We start from the raw sequence: 23,345 nt of genomic DNA on the forward strand, positions 1-23,345 counted from the left end.
TCCCCCAGGACATCCCCACGTGACTAGAGGACAGCCTCCTCCTCCTTTCTCCCCCTCCCTCCGAAGATGTTTCCGAGAGATTAACCTAGTGAGGCAGCTCTGGGAGAATCCATAAACCAGGCGCCTCTCCCACTGTGTCCTTTCTTTTCTCTATGGTCTCGCCGAACTATGTCAGCTCTTTTTATTATTTTTCACCCTCTATCTCTTTTGGAAAGCATGTCTTTTCCATTTTGAAGGAAAAGACCTTTGGACTAACGTTTATATAGGCTCGCGTTTGGAGTACATTGGTTTTAGGGACTACTACTTTTAAGAATCGTAGTGACCAATCGTTTTTTGTTTTTTGTTTTTTTTAAGGAAAAAATACTTTAAAAGAGTTTGGAATTATGTGAGAGAAGGCACTAAACAAATGTTTGTGTTGGAATGCACTAACAATGCATATCCTCATCTTTGAGTTTTTAGAAGATTTTTTCTTTTAATTTTTAAATTAAAAAAAATTTCTATTTAAAAATTTTTAATTTTTAAGAATCGTTGTTTCAGTGACTCAGCAGTGCCATTACTGGGTCTGTATCCTAAGGAAATCATAAAGGAGGGGAAAAAAGGTCCCACATGTGCATTGGGTTTGTTTTGTGTCTTAGTTTGTAGCAGCTCTTTTTGTGGAAGCAATGAATTAGAAAAGTGGATGAGTACATTGAGTTCTGAGTGGAGGTGGTAACTCTGATCTAGAGGGAAGTCTGGAGTTCACTTGGTTGGTTCTCTAATAAAGTGTTCTTGGCTTGGAGCTCTGCCTCAGTTTCTCTTTTGGTCATCTAGGGTGATTTCCCCTTCCTCCCATTCTCAATAGAAATAAACTGGAAGTTTTCAGATGTAGAAATCAGTCTGTAGTTATATGAAATAAGCCCTAAATAACTCTTGATTAGAGAAATTTAATTAAAGTTATTCTGACACCTATCAGAAAAATGGAAGGCATGTAAGAAAATTAGGACATTAATACATTGTTGGTAGAGTTGTGAACTGATCCAATCATTTTGGAAAGTCATTTGGAGTGATACCAGAAGTACTTTCTATAAAACTGCATATTCCTTTTGACTCAGCAGTACCACTACTTGATTTGTATCCCTTAAAAAATAAATAAAAAAAGGGAAAAGGGTACATGTGTACAAAAATATTTATAACAGCTCTTTTTGGTGGTGGCAAAGATTTGCAAATTGCAGTGATATTTATCAATTAGGAAATGACTGAACATGTTGAAGCATGTGATTCTGAAATAACAAGCATCTTTTTGCAGTGGCAAGGAACTAGAAATCGAGTGGATGCCTATCAGTTGGGGAATGGCTGAATAAACTATGGCTTAAGAAAGTAATGGAATATTATTCCATTAAAAACAAAGAGCAGGCTGATTTCAGAAAAGCCTAGAAAAACTTACATGAACAGATGTTAAGGGAAATGAGTAGAACCAAAAGAACATTGTATATAGCAACAAGATTAAGTGATGATCAAACTGTAATAAACTTGGCTCTTTTCAACAATGAGGTGATCAATGTAATTCCAATAGATGTGTGATGGAAAATGCTAACCATATCCAGGGAGAGATAACTATGGAAAATGAATGTGGATCAAAACATGGTATTTTCACTTTTTTTTCTTTCCCCCATTTTAGTCTGATTTTTTCTTGCACAACATGACAAATATGGAAATATGTTTTAAAAGATTGTACATATATAACCTATATCAGATTGTTCACATGTTGGGGTGGAGGGAGGTGAATGTGAGAGGGATAAAATTTTGGGAAAAAAACTTACAAAAATGAATGTTGAAAACTATATACAGGGGCAGCTAGATGGTGCAGTGAATAGAGTACCAGTCTGGAATCAGGGAGCTGAGTTCAAAAGTGACTTCAGACACTTAACACTTACTAGCTGTGTTACCCTGAGTAAGTCACTTAATCCCAATTGCCTAGCCCCACCCCACCTCGCCAAAAAAAGAAAGAAAAGAAGACTATATTTACATGTATTTGGAAAAGTAAACTAGTATTGAGGGGAATAAAAGAAATAACAAATAGGATGTTTTTAGAAAACCTAGAAAGACTTGATGTAAAAAGAAATGTACCATGTACAAAGTAACAGCAATAATGTAAGATGATCAACTATGAATGACTTAGCAATTTTCAGCAGTGCAAGAATCCAAGACAATTCTGAAGGACTTATAATGAAAAATGCTATCTATACCCAAATAACTGATGGTATCTGAATACAGAATGAAGCACGTTTTTTTTTTTTTTTAATTCTCTTCTTTCTTTCCTTCCTTTATTCTTACCTTATATTCTTCTTCCTTCCTTCCTCTCTCTTTCCCTCCCTCACTCTCTCTTTCCTTCTCTTTCTTCCTTTTTTAGTTTATGTTTTCTTTTCCAACATGACTACTATGGAAATGTTCTGCATGACCACACAGATATAATCTATATGACGTGCTTGCCAAAAGGCAAGCACTTCTCAAGGGGGGGGGGGGGGGATAAAATACTGATGTTTTGTAAGACTTACATGACCAGATGTAAAATGAAGTGAGAAGAACTAGGAGAATTGTGTGCACAATAATAGTAATATTATAAAAAGAACTGATGGAGTCTGAATTCAGATTATACTTTTTTTTTTTATTTATTTTTCTTGAGGGTTTTTTTTGGGGGGTCTGTTTCTTTCATAACATGATTAATATGGAAATATGTTTTGGATGATTGTTCATTGTATCACCTATATCAAATTGGAGAGAGAAGGAGAAGAGACAAGAGAGAGACACACACAGAGTATGAGAAGAAAATATGATTGAATTTGCCCTCTGTGATCTCTTTTTGGATGTAGCAAGTTTTATCATGAATCAAATTATTGTCTTTCAAAGTTATTTTTACCATTTTGCTGATATTGCAAAAATTATTCTGCTTCTGCTCATTTCCCTTTGCATCAGTTCATAAAAGCATTGCCAGGTTTTTCTGAAATCATCCCCTTCATAATTTCTTACAATATAAAAGTATTTCATTATATATTCATATACCATGACTTGTTCAGTCATTCTCCAAATTAATAGGCCTTCTTTCAATTTTCACTTGTCAACATACAAAAAAAATCTGCTGTAAATATTTTTATACATATGGTATCTAGTCTTCTTTTGATCTCTTTGAAGTCAAGACCTAGTAGTGGTTCAAAGGATATGTAGAGTTTTATAAATTTTGGATGTAGTTCCAAATTCTCTGCAGAATACTTGCTCCAATTCAATTTCAATAGTAGTACATTAATGTATCTGTTTTCACATAGCTCCTATTGCATTTGCCATTTTCTTATTTTGTCATCTTAGCCAAGCTGATGGTTGAGTTATACCAAGTGCTACTTTTTTAGTTGATTCTAAGTAAACTATCATATTATCTTCAAAAAGAGTGATAATTTCCTTCTCTACTTGCCAATGCTTATCACTTCAATTTCTTTTTCTTATTGCTATAACTAGCATTTCTAGCATAACATTCAAAAGTAATGGTGATAAGACATCCATGCTTCACTCCAATCTTATTGGAAAATACTGTAATTTATTCCCAACTAAAGATAATGCTTGCTTTTGGTTATAGATAGATACATTAATTTAATTTAATACTTAGTATTTTTTTAAAAAGAGGAATGAATGGTGGCTATGTTTTTTCAGAAGCTTTTGTGCATTTATTGGAACAATCATATTATTTTATGGGCTTTTTTATTGTTTGGGGCAATTGCACCTACCCAAATTGACTACTCAGGAGTCACTTCAAATGATGTACAGAAAGAATTTATTAGAATCTCGAGAAGCGGACCGTCCTGGCCTGTGGGCCCGAAAGGACAGCAAAGATATCTACAGGAGGAGAGTCATTCACTTGAAGATGCTTACAACTTTTATACATTTCAGACAAAGAACCCCCAAAATTCCACCCTTTACAAGCTGAGATTGGTTACATAAACCTTTATCTCCCTATTTGGTCAGTAGAATGCAGTGAAAAAGGTGATATACAGCTTTGACCACTTAATTCCTTCTTTGGACAATGGAATGCAGTCCAGGTCTCATCTAAAATCATGTGACTGGGGCCTATAGGCCTGATCTACTTTAGTTAACAGTCTCTGATCAATATGTGCTTAATCTGTTAAGTTCTTCACCTTTCCACACATTATTAATATAGTTAATTATGCTTATTGGTTTCCTAATATTGAATCAATCCTACGCCCTCTTATAAGCTTAGTCATCACATATGATCTTTGTGAAAAAACTGTAGTCTCCTTGCTAATATTTTATTTTTGTTTGCACTCATATTCATTAAGAAAATTGGTCTAGTTTTCTTTTTCTGTTTTAACTCTCTGGCTTAGCTATCAAGATCAAATTTGCATAGAAGTGATGAGGTGCAAATGATGAGGCTAGTGGTAGTGAAGAGATGTGACAACTGGGGTGGGGAATCCCCTCTGGTTGGTGCACAAATCCAAAAAGTCTGTATGGCAAAAGGGAATTTTATTGTTCACTAAGAAGTCAGCCTATTATGAAGATAGACTTCTTAATGGGTAAGGTCCTGTCAGGGAAATAACAAAGGTTAACACTGAGAAGACAATATCTTCACAGTAGGCAAAAGTCCTGGCAGGTAGCTTTGCAAAGAAGAGAGCTTCCTTGGCAAGCCTAATCCTGTTTCAGACTTCTGCAAAGATTTGGAGTTCAGAGTTGTCTTTTGTTATCAGTCTGAGGGTCTGGCTTCAATCAATGCCCAGGCCTAGATTTCCAGTTGAAAAGAGAGTACTTATCTTGGGAGTTTCCAGTCACTCAACAGGATTATCAGGCCTCTACCTCTAACTGAATAAAATCACTTAACTTGGGGAGGTTGTTGTCTGGGAAGGAAGGAATTTGGTATGATCCCTTCTTTACCCTATTTGGGAGACCTTATCCCATTTTACCTTTTTGGCAGGATTTCTTTGCTAGACCTTTACTTGGGAGTTGGGACCTTGCTGCTAAGGAAGTCAGCCTCCAAGCAAAAAGCTGACTTCCCAGTGCCAGTAAACTTCTTGGGTTTGTAAATTCATTTACAAAGGACCTGTGCCAACCAGAAGGGGGTTCCCACAACTCTCTGCCCTGCACCGAACCTCATCAGTCCTAAATGGTAGGTGTGGTTGGCACAAAGAAATTGAAGCACTGATAAAAATGATTCTTTAGGGCAGGCAGGGAGAAGGCTCTGATTGAGATCATTTTAGCTCTGTGGTCCCATTTTTTTGTGGAGTTTGTGGTAGGCAGCCTTACTTTGCCACATTCTGTTAAAAATCGCAGTCATGTCCCTGAGGTTAAAATTTCCTTATAAAACAGCTAATGGACCATGGCTTTGCTACTGCCCTCCTTTGGGCCAATCCGCCACAATGGTCTTGATTTGGGGTGTCTTTCCCCTTCCCGTATGCCATGTGTGTCTTCACTAACCCCATTATACACTCAATCTCACTTCTCCTGCATATAGATCGTCTTCAGGATTTAGCCTGTAAACTAAGGACGTCTCCCAACTTCATACAACCTTGTCCTAGGTAATTGTGTATTCCTCTAAGGATGCTCTCCCAACTCTATTTCATATTTACCATTCCTGGTGTTTATTGTACACCGTCATTTTATCTGTGACCTCTTCCCCTAAATAAGCCTACCTTTTGCCAAAGAGAATGACCACTATAAATTCTTCACGTGACCAAAACCCAACTTTTGGTGGCTACCAGTGTTGAGGTCTAGATTTGGGGTACCTAAATGAAATTAGGGTTAAGGTCTAGTGGCAAGTTTGGGGTACAGATTCGGCGTAAGGGGGTCTAGTAGTGGCGCGAGTTCCCAATAAAAGCATTTATTGGCCCAGAGAGCTAGATTGATAAAAGAGGTTTATTATTGGATAAGCAAAGTTAAAGTATAGGCGAAGATAGAGATAAGGAGGGCACTGGACAGAGGGTCCAGTGGACAGAGGGTCCTCACATGGTAGCCATGTTTGGAATCTCTGCAAAGAGGGGTTCCCAGCATGGCCTTTTTATAATAGGAGACTTAGCTCAAAGGGCTTTTAGGTGTAGCCCCCAAGTTGGCTCAGATCCGGGTGGGGCTGGGACAGGTCCGGATCTTCTATTGGAATTCAAAGGGACCAGGATTTGTGAGTTAAAGAACAATTTACATTATTAACTAGGAGAGGGTGGGAATCTAGAAAGGAATCTTTCCCGCATCATTCCCCCCTCAAGCAGTTGGAACTTAAATTCATTTAAGGAAAAAGACATGGGGCAAAGTCTCTTATTGAGACAGAATTGAAGATTTTCTCCTTCCAGGATTTTTCAAGTTTGGGGGTCCCCTCTTCACCAGCATCTGATATTTATATCAGCAACATCAAAATCAGTTAACAGCTTAACTGTTTTATTGTTTCTAAAAAAATCTATCTAATTTATTAGTCAATTATTTTTTACTTTCAATTTTGTTCATCTTTCATTTGATTTTCAAGGTTTCTATTTGGGTGTTTAATTGGAGTTTTAAAATTTAATTTGTTGGTTTTCCAGTTGTTTTAGTTGCATGCCCAGTTCATTGAGCTATTGTTTCTCTTACTGCTAAAAGAGCTTAGATGATAAGGTGTGAGAATTGAGGGTTGAGACATGGCCCAACAGCTATGAGAACCAAAGAATTATCAAACCTGAATGAATATAGGCAAGAAGTTTGTGGCAAAAATGGGTTTATTTACATTAAAAAAAAAAAAAAACAGCTTTCTTAGCAGGCAAACTCCAGATTAGGAATTAGCAGAGATGGATTCACCAGGCTTTCAGTTTTATAACTGAATGAGATTATATCTGGGAAGTTTTCCTTAAGAATGGATGTGGCCCCTCCCAGAGAGTCAGCTACACCCTTCTCTCAAAGATTCCTTTCTGACCCTTCACTCCAAAAAAGGGCACAATTTACATCACACACATACACACACACACACACACACACACACACACACACACACACACGCGTGCGCGCGCGCCCCCTCCCCCCAAGATTAAAGGGAACACAATTTACATTGAAACTTTTTAAAGAGTTAGAAATTTTCTCTTAATTATTGGTTTAACTACATCTCACAAATTTAGATATGTCTTCTAAGTGTTATTATTTTTATTTTTGGTTGTTTCTATAATTCATTGATTCACTCATTCTGACAGGTTGTTATTTAATATCTAATTAACTTTTCAATCTTTGCTTCAAAAGCCTTTTAGTGAATATGATAAGGTTTAGGTTTGGAGGTTCCCTTTCATAGGGAACTTAATTATAAGATCTAGATTTAGGGAACCAAAATGAGATTAAGGTTTCTGATGGTCAGAGAGTTAAATGATATGGTCTAGTGGCAGGTTTGGTGTTCAGGGAACCAAATGGAGAGGTTTGGCTCTCCTGCACCCCCTTTGGATTCAGCGCATGGATAGGGAGTTTTGGCGAAACCCCTTCTAGTGGCACAGAGATTCTCTGCAAAGGAATTTACAAACTCCAAAAACTTAAGATTGATAAAAGAGGTTTATTATAGGGATTGGGAAATAAGGTTAGAAATCCTGACAGAGAGGCATAAAGTCTCATTAAGGAAATAGGTGAGAATAAAGAGAGGATAACACTGGAAAAGAATATCATTCCATATTATTGTTCGGTAAGAAATAACCAACAGGATGATTTCAGAAAGGCCTGGAGAGACTTACACAAACTGATGCTGAGTGAAATAAGCAGGACCAGGAGATCATTATATACTTCAACAACAATACTATATAATGATCAATTCTGATGGACATGGCCATCTCCAGCAATGAGATGAACCAAATCAGTTCCAATGGAGCAGTAATGAACTGAACCAGCTACATCCAGTGAAAGAACTCTGGGAGATGACTAAGAACTATTACATTGAATTCCCAATCCCTATATTTTTGCCTGCCTGCTTTTTTTTTTTTAATTTCCTTCACAGGTTAATTGTACAATATTTAAGAGTCCGATTCTTTTTGTACAGCAAAATAACAGTTTGAACATGGATACTTATTTTGTATTTAATTTATACTTTAATATATTTAACATGTATTGGTCATCCTGCCATCTAGGAGAGGGGGTGGGGGGAAGGAGGGGAAAAATTGGAACAAAAGGTTTGGCAATTGTCAATGCTGTAAAATTACCCATGCATATAACTTGTAAATAAAAAGCTATTTAAAAAATATATGTTTAAGCTAAACATATATATTATTCCAGTGGGCAGAAGCCTATTTGGCATAGCATGGTATAGCATGGTATGTTTAGAACCTCTGCAAAGAGAGAATTTTAGTTTGGCTCTATTATAATAGATTTGGCTACAAGGTGAAGGGGGCTAGTGTGTGGAGTCATCTACTAGCTGGGTTTCAGCTTGAGCCAGAATTTGAATAGAATTCAATAAGTTCCTTTAATTCAATAGGATTGGAATTCTTTTGCTAGATAACAGAATGAAACTGTTTGTCTTGTTTCCTTGAGCGGGGTTCCTCACTGAGGCAGAGTTGAAGGTTTTCTCCTTCAAGGAGTTTTAGAGTTTCAGGGTTCCTTCTTTAAATATATTTTTACTGCATTATGATTGGTAAAAATACTTTTCTTTGAGGATTGTTAAGTTTCATGCTCTTATACATGGTTGATTTTTGCAAATGTGTAATGTACAGTTAAAGGCATGCTTCTTTCTATTCCGAAAATTCTATTTAGGTCCTTATTTTCTTATTTATTTTTTTGTCTTAATGAATCTAGATCTAGGAGGAGATAAATTGAAGTCCCCTACTATCATAATTTGCTGGTTTTTTTCTGCACTTCATTTAACCTTTCCCTTAAGAATTTAGATGCCTTACCATTTGGCAATATGTTTAGTATTGATATTAATTCATTGTCCATGGGACCTTTTAGCAAAATGTGATTTCACTTATTTCTTTTAGTTGGGTAAATTTTTACTTTTGTCTGAAATTATAGATTCTATTCTGGCCCTTTATTTTTAACTCTGTGTGTATCTCTGTTTGAAGTTCATTTCTTGGGAACTTTTTGTTGGACTTCGGTTTCTAATCCATTCTGCTATCCTACTCCATTTTATGGATAAATTCATTCCATTCAGAATCACAGTATTTGTATACTTTGTGTACAAATACGTTGTATTTCCTTCCACCCTAGTCTCTTATATTTATCCTATTTTTCTCATGCCTCCTCCTACTTAAGAATCTGTGTTGCTTCTGCTTAATGTCTCTCTTATAGTGAAAATCTATACTTTTTTTTCCTTCCTATACTTATTAATTTTTTAAAAATAGCTTTTTATTTACAAGTTATCTGCATGGGTAATTTTACAGCATTGACAACTGCCAAACTTTTTGTTCTAATTTTTCCCCTCCTTTCCTCCACCCCCTCCCCTAGATGGCAGAATGAGCAATACATGTTAAATATGTTAAAGTATAAATTAAATACAAAATAAGTATACATGTCCAAACCGTTGCTTTGTTGTACAAAAAGAACTGGATTCTGAAATATTGTACAATTAGCCTGTGAAGGAAATAAAAAAATGCAAGCAGGCAAAAATATAGGGATTGAGAATTCTATGTAATGGTTCTTAGTCATCTCCCAGAGTTCTTTCGCTGGGTGTAGCTAGTTCAGTTCATTACTGCTCCATTGGAACTGATTTGGTTCATCTCATTGCTGAAGATGGCCATCTCCATCAGAATTGATGTTTATATAGTATTGTTGTTGAAGTAGATAATGATCTCTTGGTCCTGCTCATTTCACTCAGCATCAGTTTGTGTAAGTCTCTCTAGGCCTTTCTGAAATCCTCATGCTAGTCATTTCTTACTGAATAACAATATTCCATAATATTTACATACTACAAATTATTCAGCCATTCTCCAATTGATGGGCATCTAGTCAGTTTCCAGTTTCTGGCCACTACAAAGAGACCTGCCTTAAACATTCTTGCACATACAGGTCCCTTTCCTTTCTTTAAGATTTCATTGGCATATAAGCCCAGTAGAAACACTGCTGGATGAAAGGGTATGCACAGTTTGATAACTTTTGGAGCATAGTTCCAAATTGCTCTCCAGAATGGCTGGATGTATTCACAACTCCACCAACAATGTAATAGTGTCCCTGTTTTCCCACATTCCCTCCAACATTCTGTATTATCTTTCCTTGTCATTCTAGCCAATCTGACAGGTGTGTATCTCAGAGTTATCTTAATTTGCATTTTTCTGATTAATAATGACTTGGAGCATCTTTTTTTTTTTTTTTTAAATAATTATAACTTTTTATTGACAGAACCCATGCCAGGGTAACTTTTTACAACATTATCCCTTGCACTCACTTCTGTTCTGATTTTCCTCCTCCCCCAGATGGCAAGCAGTCCTATATGTGTTAAATATGTCACAGTATATCCTAGATACAATATATGTGTGCAGAACCAAACAGTTCTCTTATTGGATTCAGAAGGTAAAAATAACTTGGGAAGAAAAACAAAAATGCACACAGTTTATATTCACTTCCCAGTGTTCTTTCTTTGAGTGTAGCTGCTTCTGTCCATCAATGAGCAATTGAAACTGAGTTAGGTCTTCTCTTTGTCAAAGAAATCCACTTTCATCAGAATACATCCTCATACAGTATCGTTGTTGAAGTATATAATGATCTCCTGGTCTTGCTCATTTCACTTAGCATCAGTTCATGTAGGTCTTTCCAAGCTTCTCTGTATTCATCCTGCTAATCATTTCTTACAGAACAATAATATTCCATAACATTCATATACCACAATTTACCTAACCATTCTCCAATTGATGAGCATCCATTCATTTTCCAGTTTCTAGCCACTACAAACAGGGCTGCCACAAACCTTTTTTGCACATACAGGTCCCTTTCCCTTCTTTAGTGCCTCTTTGGGGTATAAGCCCAGTAGTAGCACTGCTGGATCAAAGGGTATGCAAAGTTTGATAACTTTTTGGGCATAATTCCAGATTGCTCTCCAGAATGGTTGGATTTGTTCACAATTCCACCAACAATGCATCAGTGTCCCAGTTTTCCCGCATCCCCTCCAACATTCATCATTATTTTTTCCTGTCACTTTAGTCAATCTGACAGGTGTGTAGTGGTATCTCAGAGTTGTCTTAATTTGCATTTCTGATCAATAGTGATTTGGAACACTCTTTCATGTTAGTGGAAATAGTTTCAATTTCATAACCTGAAAATTGTCTGTTCATATCCTTTGACCATTCATCAATTGGAGAATGGCTTGATTTCTTATAGAGTCAATTCTCTATATATTTTGGAAATGAGGCCTTTATCAGAACGCTTGAATGTAAAAATGTTTTCCCAGTTTATTGCTTCCCTTCAAATCTTGAGTGCATTAGTTTTGTTTGTACAAAAACTTTTCAATTTGATATAATGAAAACTTTCTATTTTGTGCTCAATAATGACCTCCAGTTCTTTGGTCATAAATTCCTTCCTCTTCCACAGATCTGAGAGGTAAACTATCCTGTGTTCCTCTAATTTATTTATAATTTCATTCTTTATGCCTAGGTCATGAACCCATTTTGACCTTATCCTGGTGTAAGGTGTTAAGTGTGGGTCAATGCCTAGAAAAGCTACACTTCTTACTTTCCTCTCCCACTCTTTTTTCCTTTTAACCCATTTCCTTCCTATTTGCCTGTTAAGTAAGACATATTTCTGTACCCAACTGTGTGTTATGTTTTTTTTCCTTTAAGTAGTTCAGGTAACAGTGAGTTTCAAGTGTTGTATATTCCACCCCAATTGTTCCCTCCTTGTGCAAAGTCCTTTTATTACATCCTATTTATGTGAGATAATTTTCCTTGTTCTTCTCCCTTCCCCTTTATCTCAGTGTCCTCTTCTTTTGAGAACATCCAAATATAACTTGTTCAATTAGATTCCCTCTCTAACCCCTAGTGAACATAAAGTCAAGGGGTTATATGTGTCATCTTTTCATATAAAAATGTAAATAATTTAATATTGTTCAGTCCCTTGTGATTACTTAACTTTTTAGGTTTCTCTTCATTCCTGGGTTTGTATGTCAAATTTTTAACTCAAATCTATCTGTTCATCAGGGATGCTTATTCGTCCTTTATTTCTTTAAAGATTATTTTTTTTTCCATTCTAAGATTATACTTAGTGTTCTGGTTAAGTTATTCTTGGTTGTTTCATCCTTTTACAATATCATATTCTCTAGAGTCTCCATTCCCTTTATGCTCATAGCTGCTTAATCTTGTGTGATTCTAACTGTACTTCCTTTGTACTCAAATTCTTTCTTTCTGGGTACTTGAATTATTTTTTCCTTCAATTGGGAGTTTTTTTATTTTGAATACAGTATTTCTGGGAGTTTTCATTTGTGGGATTCTTTCAGGAGATAATTGATAGGTTCTTTCAGTGTCAGTTGTTTTCCCTACAACATGTCACATTCTCTTCTCCCCTCCTCCCCAGTCTTTCCCCAGATTGTTTTGTTTCTTGAGATTTCATTGAGTCATTAGCTTCCATTTTGCTAATTCTCTTTTTCAAAGCAGTTAGGAACCCAGTGAATAGAGTGCTGGACTTAGAGTCAGGTCTGAGTTCAAATCCAGTCTCAGATACATACGGCTGTGTGATCCTGGACAAGTTAATTAGCTTCCATTTGCTATAATTTATTGGAGAAGAAAATGACTTTGCCATGAAAATTCTGTGGATAGTACGATTCACAGGGTCACAAAGAGTTGAATGTGACTCAGCAACACAATTTTCAAGGAGTCATTTTCTTTGATGAGGCTTTATATCTCTTTTTCCATCTTATTCTTTCATGTTCCTTCCACTTGTCCTTTTTCTCATTCTTTCCTCTACTATTCTTTTCTTTTTAAAATTCTATTTTTTAAAAGCTCCTTCGTTAACACTTGCTTTAATTCTTCTAGAAATTCTTGTTGGACTTGTGTCCAAGATGTATTTATTTTTGAGACTTTCCATATGAATTTTTTCAAGTCATTGTCTTTTTGTCTTGTACTTCTTTTATTATAATAGCTCTTCATGGTGGGATTTTCCTCCTCATTTTTCCTTTTTGATAATTTACTTCTCGACTATGAATTTTGTTAGTGTTAGGTTCTGTCTACTTCTGAAGATAAAAGGACTGGTATTGGCTCCTAAGATAGTGAGATTGCAGGGGAGTGTCTGTTCATTGTCCTCCTGGTCTGATTTCTGAGGGTTCCTGACCTAAATTTGGTCATATCAGCTTGTTTTTTGTTGGGAGTTTCATCAGACTGCTGCTTGATTCAGTCACTATTGTTCCACTGGGATATTCTATGCATTCAGAGTTGACTGAACTGCAGGTTCCTCTTTTGTACAGAATACTGTTTTCTAGTTCATGGGTCAGAGCCACACAGTTATCATTTCCTTCCTAGTACTTGTTTCATGTTCAGTTAGGGTCAAAGTTCCAAACCATTCCTCTCCATCCTGGGTTAGTCATTTGGGCCTGAGTGGTAGGAGAAAGACCTGTCAGATGGCACCTGTACCTAGTTTCTGCTCAAGTAAACACTGGGATCTCTAAGAGTGTTTTTGTCTTAGTCTCTGGGCACTGGAATGCTCCCCACCACAGATGCTTTGTGTTCTTGCCAGTTCCTGTCCTCTGTGTCTGCAGACACCCGTGTTTCCCTAAATTGCCCTCAATTGGAAAAATGACTCACTGTGATAGCTTGACTTTTTCAATCAGAATTTAATCTAAAGCATTTTCTAGTGAGAGTCTAATGCTCCTCTCACTTTTGCCATCTTGATTCTTTTCTGGGGGCTGATTTATTTGAGTAGGCACATCTCATATGGAGACGTATGGGAAGCTATATTTTCTTTTTCTTTTTTTAAATTTTAAATAAGGTGTTACTGTATTTAAACATGTCAAAATCATTCTTAGCTTTGCCCTGGCAATCAACAAAATAATTCAGGTCCTGATTGTTGTTTGCCAATTTCTGAGTTATAAATGGGAAACTATATTTTCACTGCATACAGACTATTTTGTGTCCAACCTGTGGCAGAACATTTCCAGCTTGTATTGGTCTGATTGGACAGACGGCATACTGTAACTCGATTCTAACAATGTCATTTTGGTCCTCTTTGAAAACGAAGGACAAGAAGAAGAATATAATTTCCAAGCTATTGCTAAGTAGACTCCCATTTGCTAAATGTAACATGTTCTACTGTTGTGCCACAGTTTCCTTTGATTATTCTACCTCAGTTTTCCTAACTGTTCTACCTCAATTTCCTTGAATTGTTCTGCGTGGTTGCAACATCCCCCCTCTTAATCATCATGATCCAGATTAAGGAGAAAGACTTTCAATCTTAGATCTCATGACCCCAGACCTTCCCTACTTATCAGAATGTCTGGTGCCTCCCTCCACCCTGTCAGAACCAGATTGACAGTCCTTCCTGCTCTCAGTGCTCTGACTCCGCCCCTGCCTTGGTCTACCTTCTGGTAGCTTGGAGTCACATGCACATATACTTTATGGAAAGCACACATTAGCTGCTGGATGCTTTGGACATCAGCCCTGGGGGCAATATGCCCACAGCACAATCTCTCCCTCTCAGTGTAATGACCGAGAAACTGAGCAGGATAGGGATTAGAGAACAATTTAATAATTTATTTAATGGAGAGATTTACTGGGACCAAATGGATCCATGGTTGGTCCCAGGGCTGAACGAGACTATCGTCTCAAAGAATCCAGCCCCCAGTATCAGGACAGCAAGATTTTTATAGGATAACAAGAACAATGATATAATGGGGGAGGTACCTGGATAGGGGTAAGCTAATGGAGGGGGGAGGTACCTTGGATGACACAATGGAGGGAGTTACTGGAGAGGTTACTGATATTCTAATGATGTCTAAAATGGATAGACAAACATTAACTGTCAAAACATAAACTGTCAAACATTAAGAAGGAATGATTATAGCCTAAATATAAAAAAACTTTATCTCATCAAACATTAAGAGGGAAAGGTTATAACCTGAGGCAGAGTAACTAAATAGGACAATTGGAGAAACTGGGTCAGGACATTAAAAGGGAACTGTGGCATAACATCAGAAATCCAAATAAAATATTAAAAACCCTCCAATTTCTATCCTCCCTCAGTTTCTCGAACATTACACTACAAGTGTCTTATTTAATTTCTATCTTGAACGAATCAATCAGGCCTGGCCCAAAATAGGTACGCAAGAGTCTGCTTTTTAATAGCTAGGTAACAGGTAAGCAGAACGTCTATAGTTCAGTTCTGCCTGATACACTAGAAAGGTTGCTTGCTACACTTCCTGGATAAACTACAGGGTTTTTTTGTTTTGTTTTGTTTTTTAAGAAACACTACACGACAAAAGATCTGTTTTATTAAGAGTAATAAGCAGTAACAGGTAATAACAAATTTCAACTTAGTTAAATTAGGTGTGAGCTTACAATGAACCAGTATGAGTAATCAACCATCCTTCACTCTTGCAACTTCCATAAAGAGAGTAAGAGTACAAAATGGTTTTAAAAATCTGGTAATTCATTGTACACAAGTTAAACTATAAAAACTTCTCCATTAGACACAAGTGAAAAAAGTTTTCAGTATCAAACTTACAACATGACAGTTTTCATAAATGAACAATTGTGCTGATAGACAGAGGGGTGTGATGTGGTACGTGGCCTTACTGCCGTGTTTTATTTTTTCTTCCCAAGATTTCTTGTAGCTTTTAAGTCTATGAGTCTCTCATTTTTGAGACCAAATAGTCCCATTTTTTTTAATTTGACATGATCTTGAAGCCCTTTACCATTATAGTTTTCTGGACTTTCAGTAGTTTTATCAGTGTTCTCCCTAAATTGTTCCTAGAATTGAATAATCATATTAAACAAATTTCCAATTTAGTTATGTTATAAAAGAAGAATTAGAATAAAAAGGAAAAACCATGAGAAAGAACTCTATCATTGCAGGTTCTGAAATCAATCAGGTTGTCTTTCAGCTAATTCCTATTGACTGGAGCTTCTGTGTTAGGACAAACCATTCTACTTAACTCATTGAACTTACTCCTCGCCGGACAACTGTCATCTCCATCCAGCTTCTGGCGCAGTAGTGGACAGCAGGAGGAGAGGGGCAGGAGCACGCAAGGTTCCCTGGGTTGGAGAGGCGTGGTGGCGCACTCCCGGCCAGCTCCTGCAGGGGGGAGGGAGAGCACTCACAGAATAGATAAGCAAGTATCCTAAACAATTGAATTTAATAAAATGGTTCTTAAGTGATTCAAGAACACATTTGACAAAACTATTAATTGCTAGACCAACATTTTACCTTCATAATAATAATAATAATAAGTTCAAAGAGGATGCATGAGGTCATCACATAAAAGGAATAAGAAGAGAACAGAATAGGGTATCTTTAACAACTGTGTCTTGGAAGAAAATTCTAAACCAAACAAAGAATAGAAGATATCCAATAGATAAGAGATCATTTCAATTACCTTAAATTGAAATGCTTTTCCATGAACACAGTCAATGGGCTAACATCTTTGCATTAGAAAATATCTCTGAAGAGAGCTATAGAGATTAGAAATATAGAGAATTAACACAAATATATAAGAATAATAGCTATTTGTTTTCACTCTTTGTTGTTTACATTTTTTCTTTCTCATTATTTTCCTTTTTGACTGATTTTTCTAGTGCAACAAGATAATTGTATAAATATGTATACATATATTGGATTTAACATATTTTTTAACATGTTTAACATATATTGGATTGCATGCAAACTGAGGGGAGGAGTGGAAAGAAGGGGGGGAAACTTGGAACACAAGGTTTTAAAAGGATCAATGATGAAAAATTATTCATGCATATGTTTTGAAAATAAAAGGATTTAATAAAAAATAAAGTAGGATTCTGCTTTTAAGTAGTAAGGTTACTATCCCCCCCAAAAGAATAATAGCTATTCCCCAATAGTTGTTCAAAGGATATAAAAAGGCAGTTCTAAAATCAAGAAATCCAATTATCAACATTTATATGTACTACAGTTTCTTCAAATGCCAAATGGAGACACCACAAGTTGTGGATAGGAGACTGACAAGTCAGTCAGTCCCGAGCATTTAATTGGCAACCACAAGTAAAGCGCTGGGAGTATATGCATAACAAGGCAAAAGGCAGTATTAACAAGCACATGTAAAGAACATGACATATGGGTCAAACTGAAGCTAGTCAACAGAGGGAAGACATTAGATTAAGACTGATAGGAAAAAGGTTTTCATAAAGGTTGAAATTTTAGGTGGGGGTGGGGGAGGCAGCCTGTGAAAATTCACTTTGCATAGCTTAGAGCGCTATAGACAAGATAGCTAAAGATTAACAAGCAGCAGCAGCCCAACCTTGGAAGCTAATGTGGAGGCAGGACGGTGGCCGTTGCGTTCCATTTTCCGGAGGCGCTAAGCCTTCCCAGCGCCGTGGCTGCTCCCGGGGTCACAGTGCAGTTACTTCGAATGCTGCCCGTCACTTCGCGGGAGCTGTGGGGGAAGCGGAACGTATCACTTCCGCCTCCCCAGGTTAGACCCTTTCCGCTTTCCGTCTTTCCCTCTGTGGAGAAGGGAGCCTCCAAACAGGTCGCTCCGTGTGAAAGGGGTGTGAGGTGCTTAGCGCTATCCGCTAGGTCGGGTCCTGGGAGGCATGGCGGCGGCGATGGCAGCGACCGAACGGTACTGTGTGGCCGAGGAGCGAAGTGGACATTGCGCTGTAGTGGACGGGAACTTCCTCTATGTCTGGGGAGGATATGTGGTAAGGGGTCGAGGGTACCAGGAGCCCTGACCTCCAAGGCGACTCGGTGGGAGGGTTGGGGAGACTGCCCTGTGCCAGCCTGAGGCAGGTAGGAGGGGCGGGGACTGAAAGGGAGGGGGCACAGGGCCAGCCCAGAGCTCAGATTGGAGAGGTGGGGGAGGACTCAGACTAGCCCTGAGCTAAGGGGAAGGGTGGGGACTAGAAAGTGGGGCGTGGGGAGAGCGTAGGACCAGCCCAAAGATCGGTGGGAGGGGCGGGGAAGAGCACGCACGCTGGTCCTAGAAGGCACGGAGGAGAGGGGCAGGAGCACGCAGGGTTCCCTGGGTTGGAGAGGCGTGGTGGCGCACTCCCGGCCAGCTCCTGCAGGGGGAGGGAGAGCACTCACAACCAGCTCCTGGCGGAGGTGAGCACGCTTGGTCAGGGTCTGGCCGGGGGTGTGTTTCGCTCGGACCCACTGACGTTTTGATAGGGCGACCCCTGAGTATTTTACGTACTCTGTAGTCCTTTCTTTTCTGAAGTCTACCGGCCTGGAAGTGGCCTGGGTTCACAGGCTCCTTAAACCCCGTCTATTCGTCCTCAAGTTTGGATGCACCAATGGAGGGTCTTTCCCTGGAAAAACCGAGTTGCTTGCTTCTCCTCTGACACGAGGCCCTCTACACCGACCTCCCCAGATGAGCTAGGCACACCAAGTCACTTAAAGTGTAGGCCTGGAAGGGACCTTTGAAGGGACCACTTTAACATTTTACAGATGAGTAAACTGAGGCTAAGAAAGGTGAAATAACGTGCTTAAGGGCACTCAGCTAAGTAACTCCTAAAAATCAGGACTAGAACCCATGTCCCTAGACTCCCAGGGCAGAGTGCGTTACACTGTGCCATACTCCATTCCTTTTATTACTTTATCTCCACTATTTGTGGTAGTCTTGCCACTATTCCCCCACCATTCCCATTAACCTTCCCTAACCCTCAATTTTCCCTCCTTTCTTTCTCTTTATACAGTGTTGGTTCTCCTCTCAGCTACCTCTTCCAGCACCAGTAACTTCTCTGCATCAAAAATTGACTCGGCCTTAAAGTACTCCAGCAGGACCACAGTATTGTACTATTGTTGCCGAGTCTCACAACCTATTAGAGATGTGATTAAAATCGAAGATTTTAGAAAATTGCTAGACCACACTTAATTTCTAGTGTATTACTAAATGGTTTTTATGCCATGTGTTTTTCTTGTCAGTATTTTCATTTTATCTTTTTGAGAATCCCAAGAGAAATCTGTTTTATTGTATAGAATTCATGTTAAAAGTTAACATACAATCTATGACAAATCTGTAATCTGATATCAGTCTTTCTGTTCCATGGAAACACATATAGTTATCCATTTAAAATTAAATATTTGTAAAAGACTACATCTATAGAGAGTATTAAGATGGCAGATGGCCAAATCAAAATTTATTTCAAACATGATTTGATATTCTATCTTTTGCAAAACATGTTTCTTCCTGTAGCCAGGTAGAATTTTGGCTGACGGCTCTGAGAAATGTGATTACCATGATAAACAGTACTTCTGGCTTATTTCCTTACTAAAGCTCTTCTGAGTAGTGGATATCTACTGATATTACAGGAATTCTCTTATTGGCTAATCCTCTACCTCAGTTTAAATTTAGACAAGTGTCTGCTGCTGTTTGATTTGGTTTTTCTCTATCCCTAACTGTATATTTAAAAGGTTTTTAACCAGTAATTTACTATGTTCATCCACTCAAATAGCAAATTTCGACAGTATGATAATAGAAATAAGCTTTTAAATCAACAAGCTTTTCTTTTCTGGTTGTAGTAGCTGCTGTGAGGAAGGGAGTGTGAATTTCCTGCCTTCCTCTCCTACCAGGGAAGATAACAATCTTGTGGCCTGAATTCTAGTACTGTCACCAAACTCAGTCTTCTAGTATGCTCAGTTGCATCTCTCCCTACCTTCCTCCATGCTCTACTTTGCTACAGGACTTAGATCCATTTGCTTTTCCTTCGTTTTGTCAGAGGAGTTGCACCTAGTGCCTCTATTCCATGCTGACTTGGCAGAAGAAGCATGGAGGAATCAGTACAGGTCACAATCCTCTGCTTGTCTCTCTCTTCTCTGTATCTTTGCTTTTTTGGCAAAAGCAAATTGTTTCCCAAACTAAAAGCCCTGGAATCCTGGGATCTTTGGGTAACATCTGTGTGTTAGCACTGCTGTTCGACCAAGTTTCTGCAACAGTTCTCCAGGGGGAGGGATTCCATTCCTAAAGATAGCCAGACCTCCGGTTTATTAAGAAAAATTTTGAAGGCTGTGGAGTTTCATCATTCTGAATCAAGGGAAAACTAACCTTATTTTGACATTTGATTTTTGATGCTTTAGAAGTCAAATGGAGAAGTTTTCATTTGAAATTGCATTGGTAGTATATATCAGTCCCCCAACCTAATAATAAAAGATTTCTCTATCCCTACACTGTTCCTTAAATGATAAAAGGTTTGGATCTCACCTGAAAGGTTGAATGTCAGTTACTATTTCCTTCATGTGGGGTGATAAAGTCACCTACTATACAAGCCCAATTCGGGAACATAGGTTCTGTCAGAGAAACTTCTGAGTTTAAGTCATGTGTTTATAGGACTCAGTTTTTTAAGGCCTATAGATGTTTTTAGTTGGTTATAAGCAGGAGAGGAAAGAAACAAAAAAGTAATAAGAGGGAAGAAAGAAACGTGGATAGGAAGAGTGTTAAGAGTGTCAACAAGAATTATTTCAGTGCCACTGAGTTGCCTAGAATTGATGTAGGTCAGCAATTTTCAAACTATGGTCTGGGGAACTTCTGAGACCCTTTTAGGAGGTCCTTATGGTCAAAACTATTTTCATAACTAAGATGTCTTAATTTATAACATAGTAAATACTGATAAATATAACATGTAAACAAAAACATTTGGGAATCTTTAATAATTTTTAAGAGTGAAAAGGGGTCCTGAGACCAGAGTTTGAGAATAGCTTTCAAGATCATCATGGCTTAAAGGATTCCTGGGATTCTTGAGTTGCTCCAGTTATTTCGTTTTTTTTTTTTGTTTTTTTTTTTTCCTAGAATAAGTCATAGGAAGGCTGTAGGTGTCTTGGACTAAATTAGATTCACCTCTGTCCCTGAATATCTCCTCTCAAAGGTATTCTTTAAACAGGGAACAACACAGGACTAAGCTAGTTCTCTAGGTGAACCGTGCTTCAAAACTGCAGTGCCCTCTAAAGGTAAGGGAAAGATACTGTACAAAACAAACTATGTGGGTTATCCATCAACCAATCAATACAAAACATTGTGAGCCCCATTTTAGATGTGGGTAATTCAGAAACTAAAATGAAACATGAGTATTCCTCACTCTATGATCCTTTATATATAACTGAAGTTTTACTGCTAGCACAACTGTGGGGAAAAAGTTTATATAATTCAGTATACTTTGCAACTTTTACAACTCTACTTAATTGATTATAACTTCTGTCAGTCATGACCCTCAAGAAGAGTTTTGTTTTGATAAAGATTTTCTAACATTTTTTTGAAAATATTATGCATAAATATACACATCTTTATGTATTTAGTATTGTGGATACAAACACTAATTAGAAAATACTCAAAAGTAAATAACTCAAACTAAAAGTTAATGTGTATGTCATGGTGTCTTTAATATTCTAAATTACTGCATAAAACTGCTATTCCTGAATCAGAGATATATCAATTTTAGAACAAGTAATCATTTTTTCTAAAATCAAATGCTGCTCCACAAAAGATATTCTACAATTTAAAAATTCTTAGCTCAATTTTTGTACCACTTTTAAATATCTTGCTACTAGTTCAAAACACTATTTTTATCAACTGACAAAGAAATAAGGGACATAAGCATTAGAAGATTAGTCTTATTATGTATATATCTAAATTTTATGATTTCTTAAAATGCTTTAGGAAATCAAAATCAATAATTTTTCACTTTGTTCATAATACTATTCAACATAGAATTTATCCCATGGAAGTTTCCCAAGGTTATATATTTTTTGATGCTGAATTTAAAAAATGCAACCAGAATCTCTTCACTACTTACTTTGTTGACGGATGTGTGTGTGAATTTGCATATAAAAAAGTGAGGTTCATTTGTGGAGTAGGGCAAGGATGTCAGTGTCTAATGAGAATTCAACCAGATGACATGTTCTTGCAACTTATGTGAAGGCTCAGTTTGTATGCTATGTGTTAGGGCAGACTAAAAAAATGATGCATATTTACTCATGCATCAAAATTCTAAATATGTAGCAGAATATGTTTAAAATTTCAGGTTTTCTAGAGCTTAAAGGAACCTCATATTTCATCTAGTCTAAGCTCTCATTCTAGGTAATTTTTTTTTTAACTTTTATTTTATTCCTCTAGAGTCATGGTTGGTCATTGCATGGTTCTTATGTCTTTCAAAGTTATCATTACAGTGTTGATGTCACTGTTCTGACCATTATTTTTATCTGTTCATAGTTTCCAGGAGTCTCTGAAATCATTACTTTTATCAGTTCTTATAGCACAGAAGTATTCCATTATATTCATATATCATAATTTATTAATCATTCCCTAATAGATAGGCATTAACAGTTTAGTGATTTTTTTGCAACTTCATGTTATATATGAGGAAACTAAGGTCCATTTAGATTGAGTGACTTATGAGTCAGGGCTCTTTTCATTGGATCTTTTCTTGCTTGATAGTTATATGCCAGGCATTCTTTGGTAAAAATTATTTTTACTTATCGTCTTCAGGTGTTTTGTAGATGTTGCTATTAGTCTTATATCCAGTCAGGTAACAAATCTTAGCGGTAAAACTTTATTCCTTAGAGCATATGAACTCTATCTTTGTTGTAAAATAGTTGTCAGGATAAGACTTTAGTCTCACTTGGGCTTTATCACTCTTGTTAGAATATTAACTGGCAGGATACATGGTTCTTGGTACATGCTATTTCTGGTTCCATTGAGTTGGAAAGAAGGAAAAAACCCCATTCTCAACATATTGTTCTTTTTCCTTAACACATGAACATACTGTAGATTATCCAGATCTGCCATCAGCATTAAGATCTATTTTATTTAGTGAAAAACGATAACAAATTTCTAGAAATTTAAGATTTGGTTGAAGGTGAACCTGAGGTTCTTACTGTAATAATGAGGCTCAGTATTATAATATTAATGACCATCATGGTGTTGATTGCCCATTTAAAGTATCCTTTCCATTCTCAGAACTTAATCTAATAATTTAAACATACCTAAATGATTTTATTGATGGTCAGTTAAGTAGTATTGAAATGCCTATAATGATGTAGGCACATGTTCCTGTCATTGATATTAAATTATTCCAAAGCGAAACTGAACTTTTAAGCTTTTAGACTTAATGGAATCTCAAGGACCAAAATATGTTTAAAATAGAAAACTTTTCTCGAAAAACACCAATTATGAAAAGTTGTCTTGAGATATCTTAAAATGATAGTTGTTTTACTAGAATTGCAACTTGGATATATAAAATATTGTTGCTTTATTTATAAATGGGGCAGTGTGGATAGGCACTACGTTAAAAAAATTT

At 37.1% G+C, this 23,345-nt stretch overlaps 1 protein-coding gene and 1 long non-coding RNA gene across 4 annotated transcripts in view; one reads left to right on the plus strand and one right to left on the minus strand.

Moving 5' to 3' along the window:
• Nucleotides 1-7,505: 7,505 nt before the first annotated feature.
• Nucleotides 7,506-17,439, minus strand: LOC127549693 (uncharacterized). The gene is made up of 2 exons (XR_007950692.1): nt 17,354-17,439; nt 7,506-16,538 (listed from the first exon to the last, which is right to left on the minus strand). It is a non-coding gene; the product is annotated as an uncharacterized LOC127549693 (long non-coding RNA).
• A 103-nt stretch (nt 17,440-17,542) lies between these two features.
• Nucleotides 17,543-23,345, plus strand: part of KLHDC1 (kelch domain containing 1) — a 51,275-nt gene continuing 45,472 nt past the window's right edge. For 2 of the 3 annotated variants that reach the window (XM_051977927.1, XM_051977928.1), the window contains exons 1-2: nt 17,658-17,756; nt 18,753-21,000. Coding sequence is in view for 1 of the 3 variants with exons in the window: in XM_051977926.1 (XP_051833886.1) it covers nt 17,649-17,756 (108 nt within the window). In the remaining 2 variants the exon portion in view is untranslated. Of the gene's footprint in view, nt 17,757-18,752; nt 21,001-23,345 lie in introns of all 3 variants that reach the window. The other variant, XM_051977926.1, reaches the window with a different exon arrangement.

Source organism: Antechinus flavipes, chromosome 2 (genome assembly GCF_016432865.1).
Source record: "Antechinus flavipes isolate AdamAnt ecotype Samford, QLD, Australia chromosome 2, AdamAnt_v2, whole genome shotgun sequence".
Classification (NCBI taxonomy): Eukaryota; Metazoa; Chordata; class Mammalia; order Dasyuromorphia; family Dasyuridae; genus Antechinus; species Antechinus flavipes.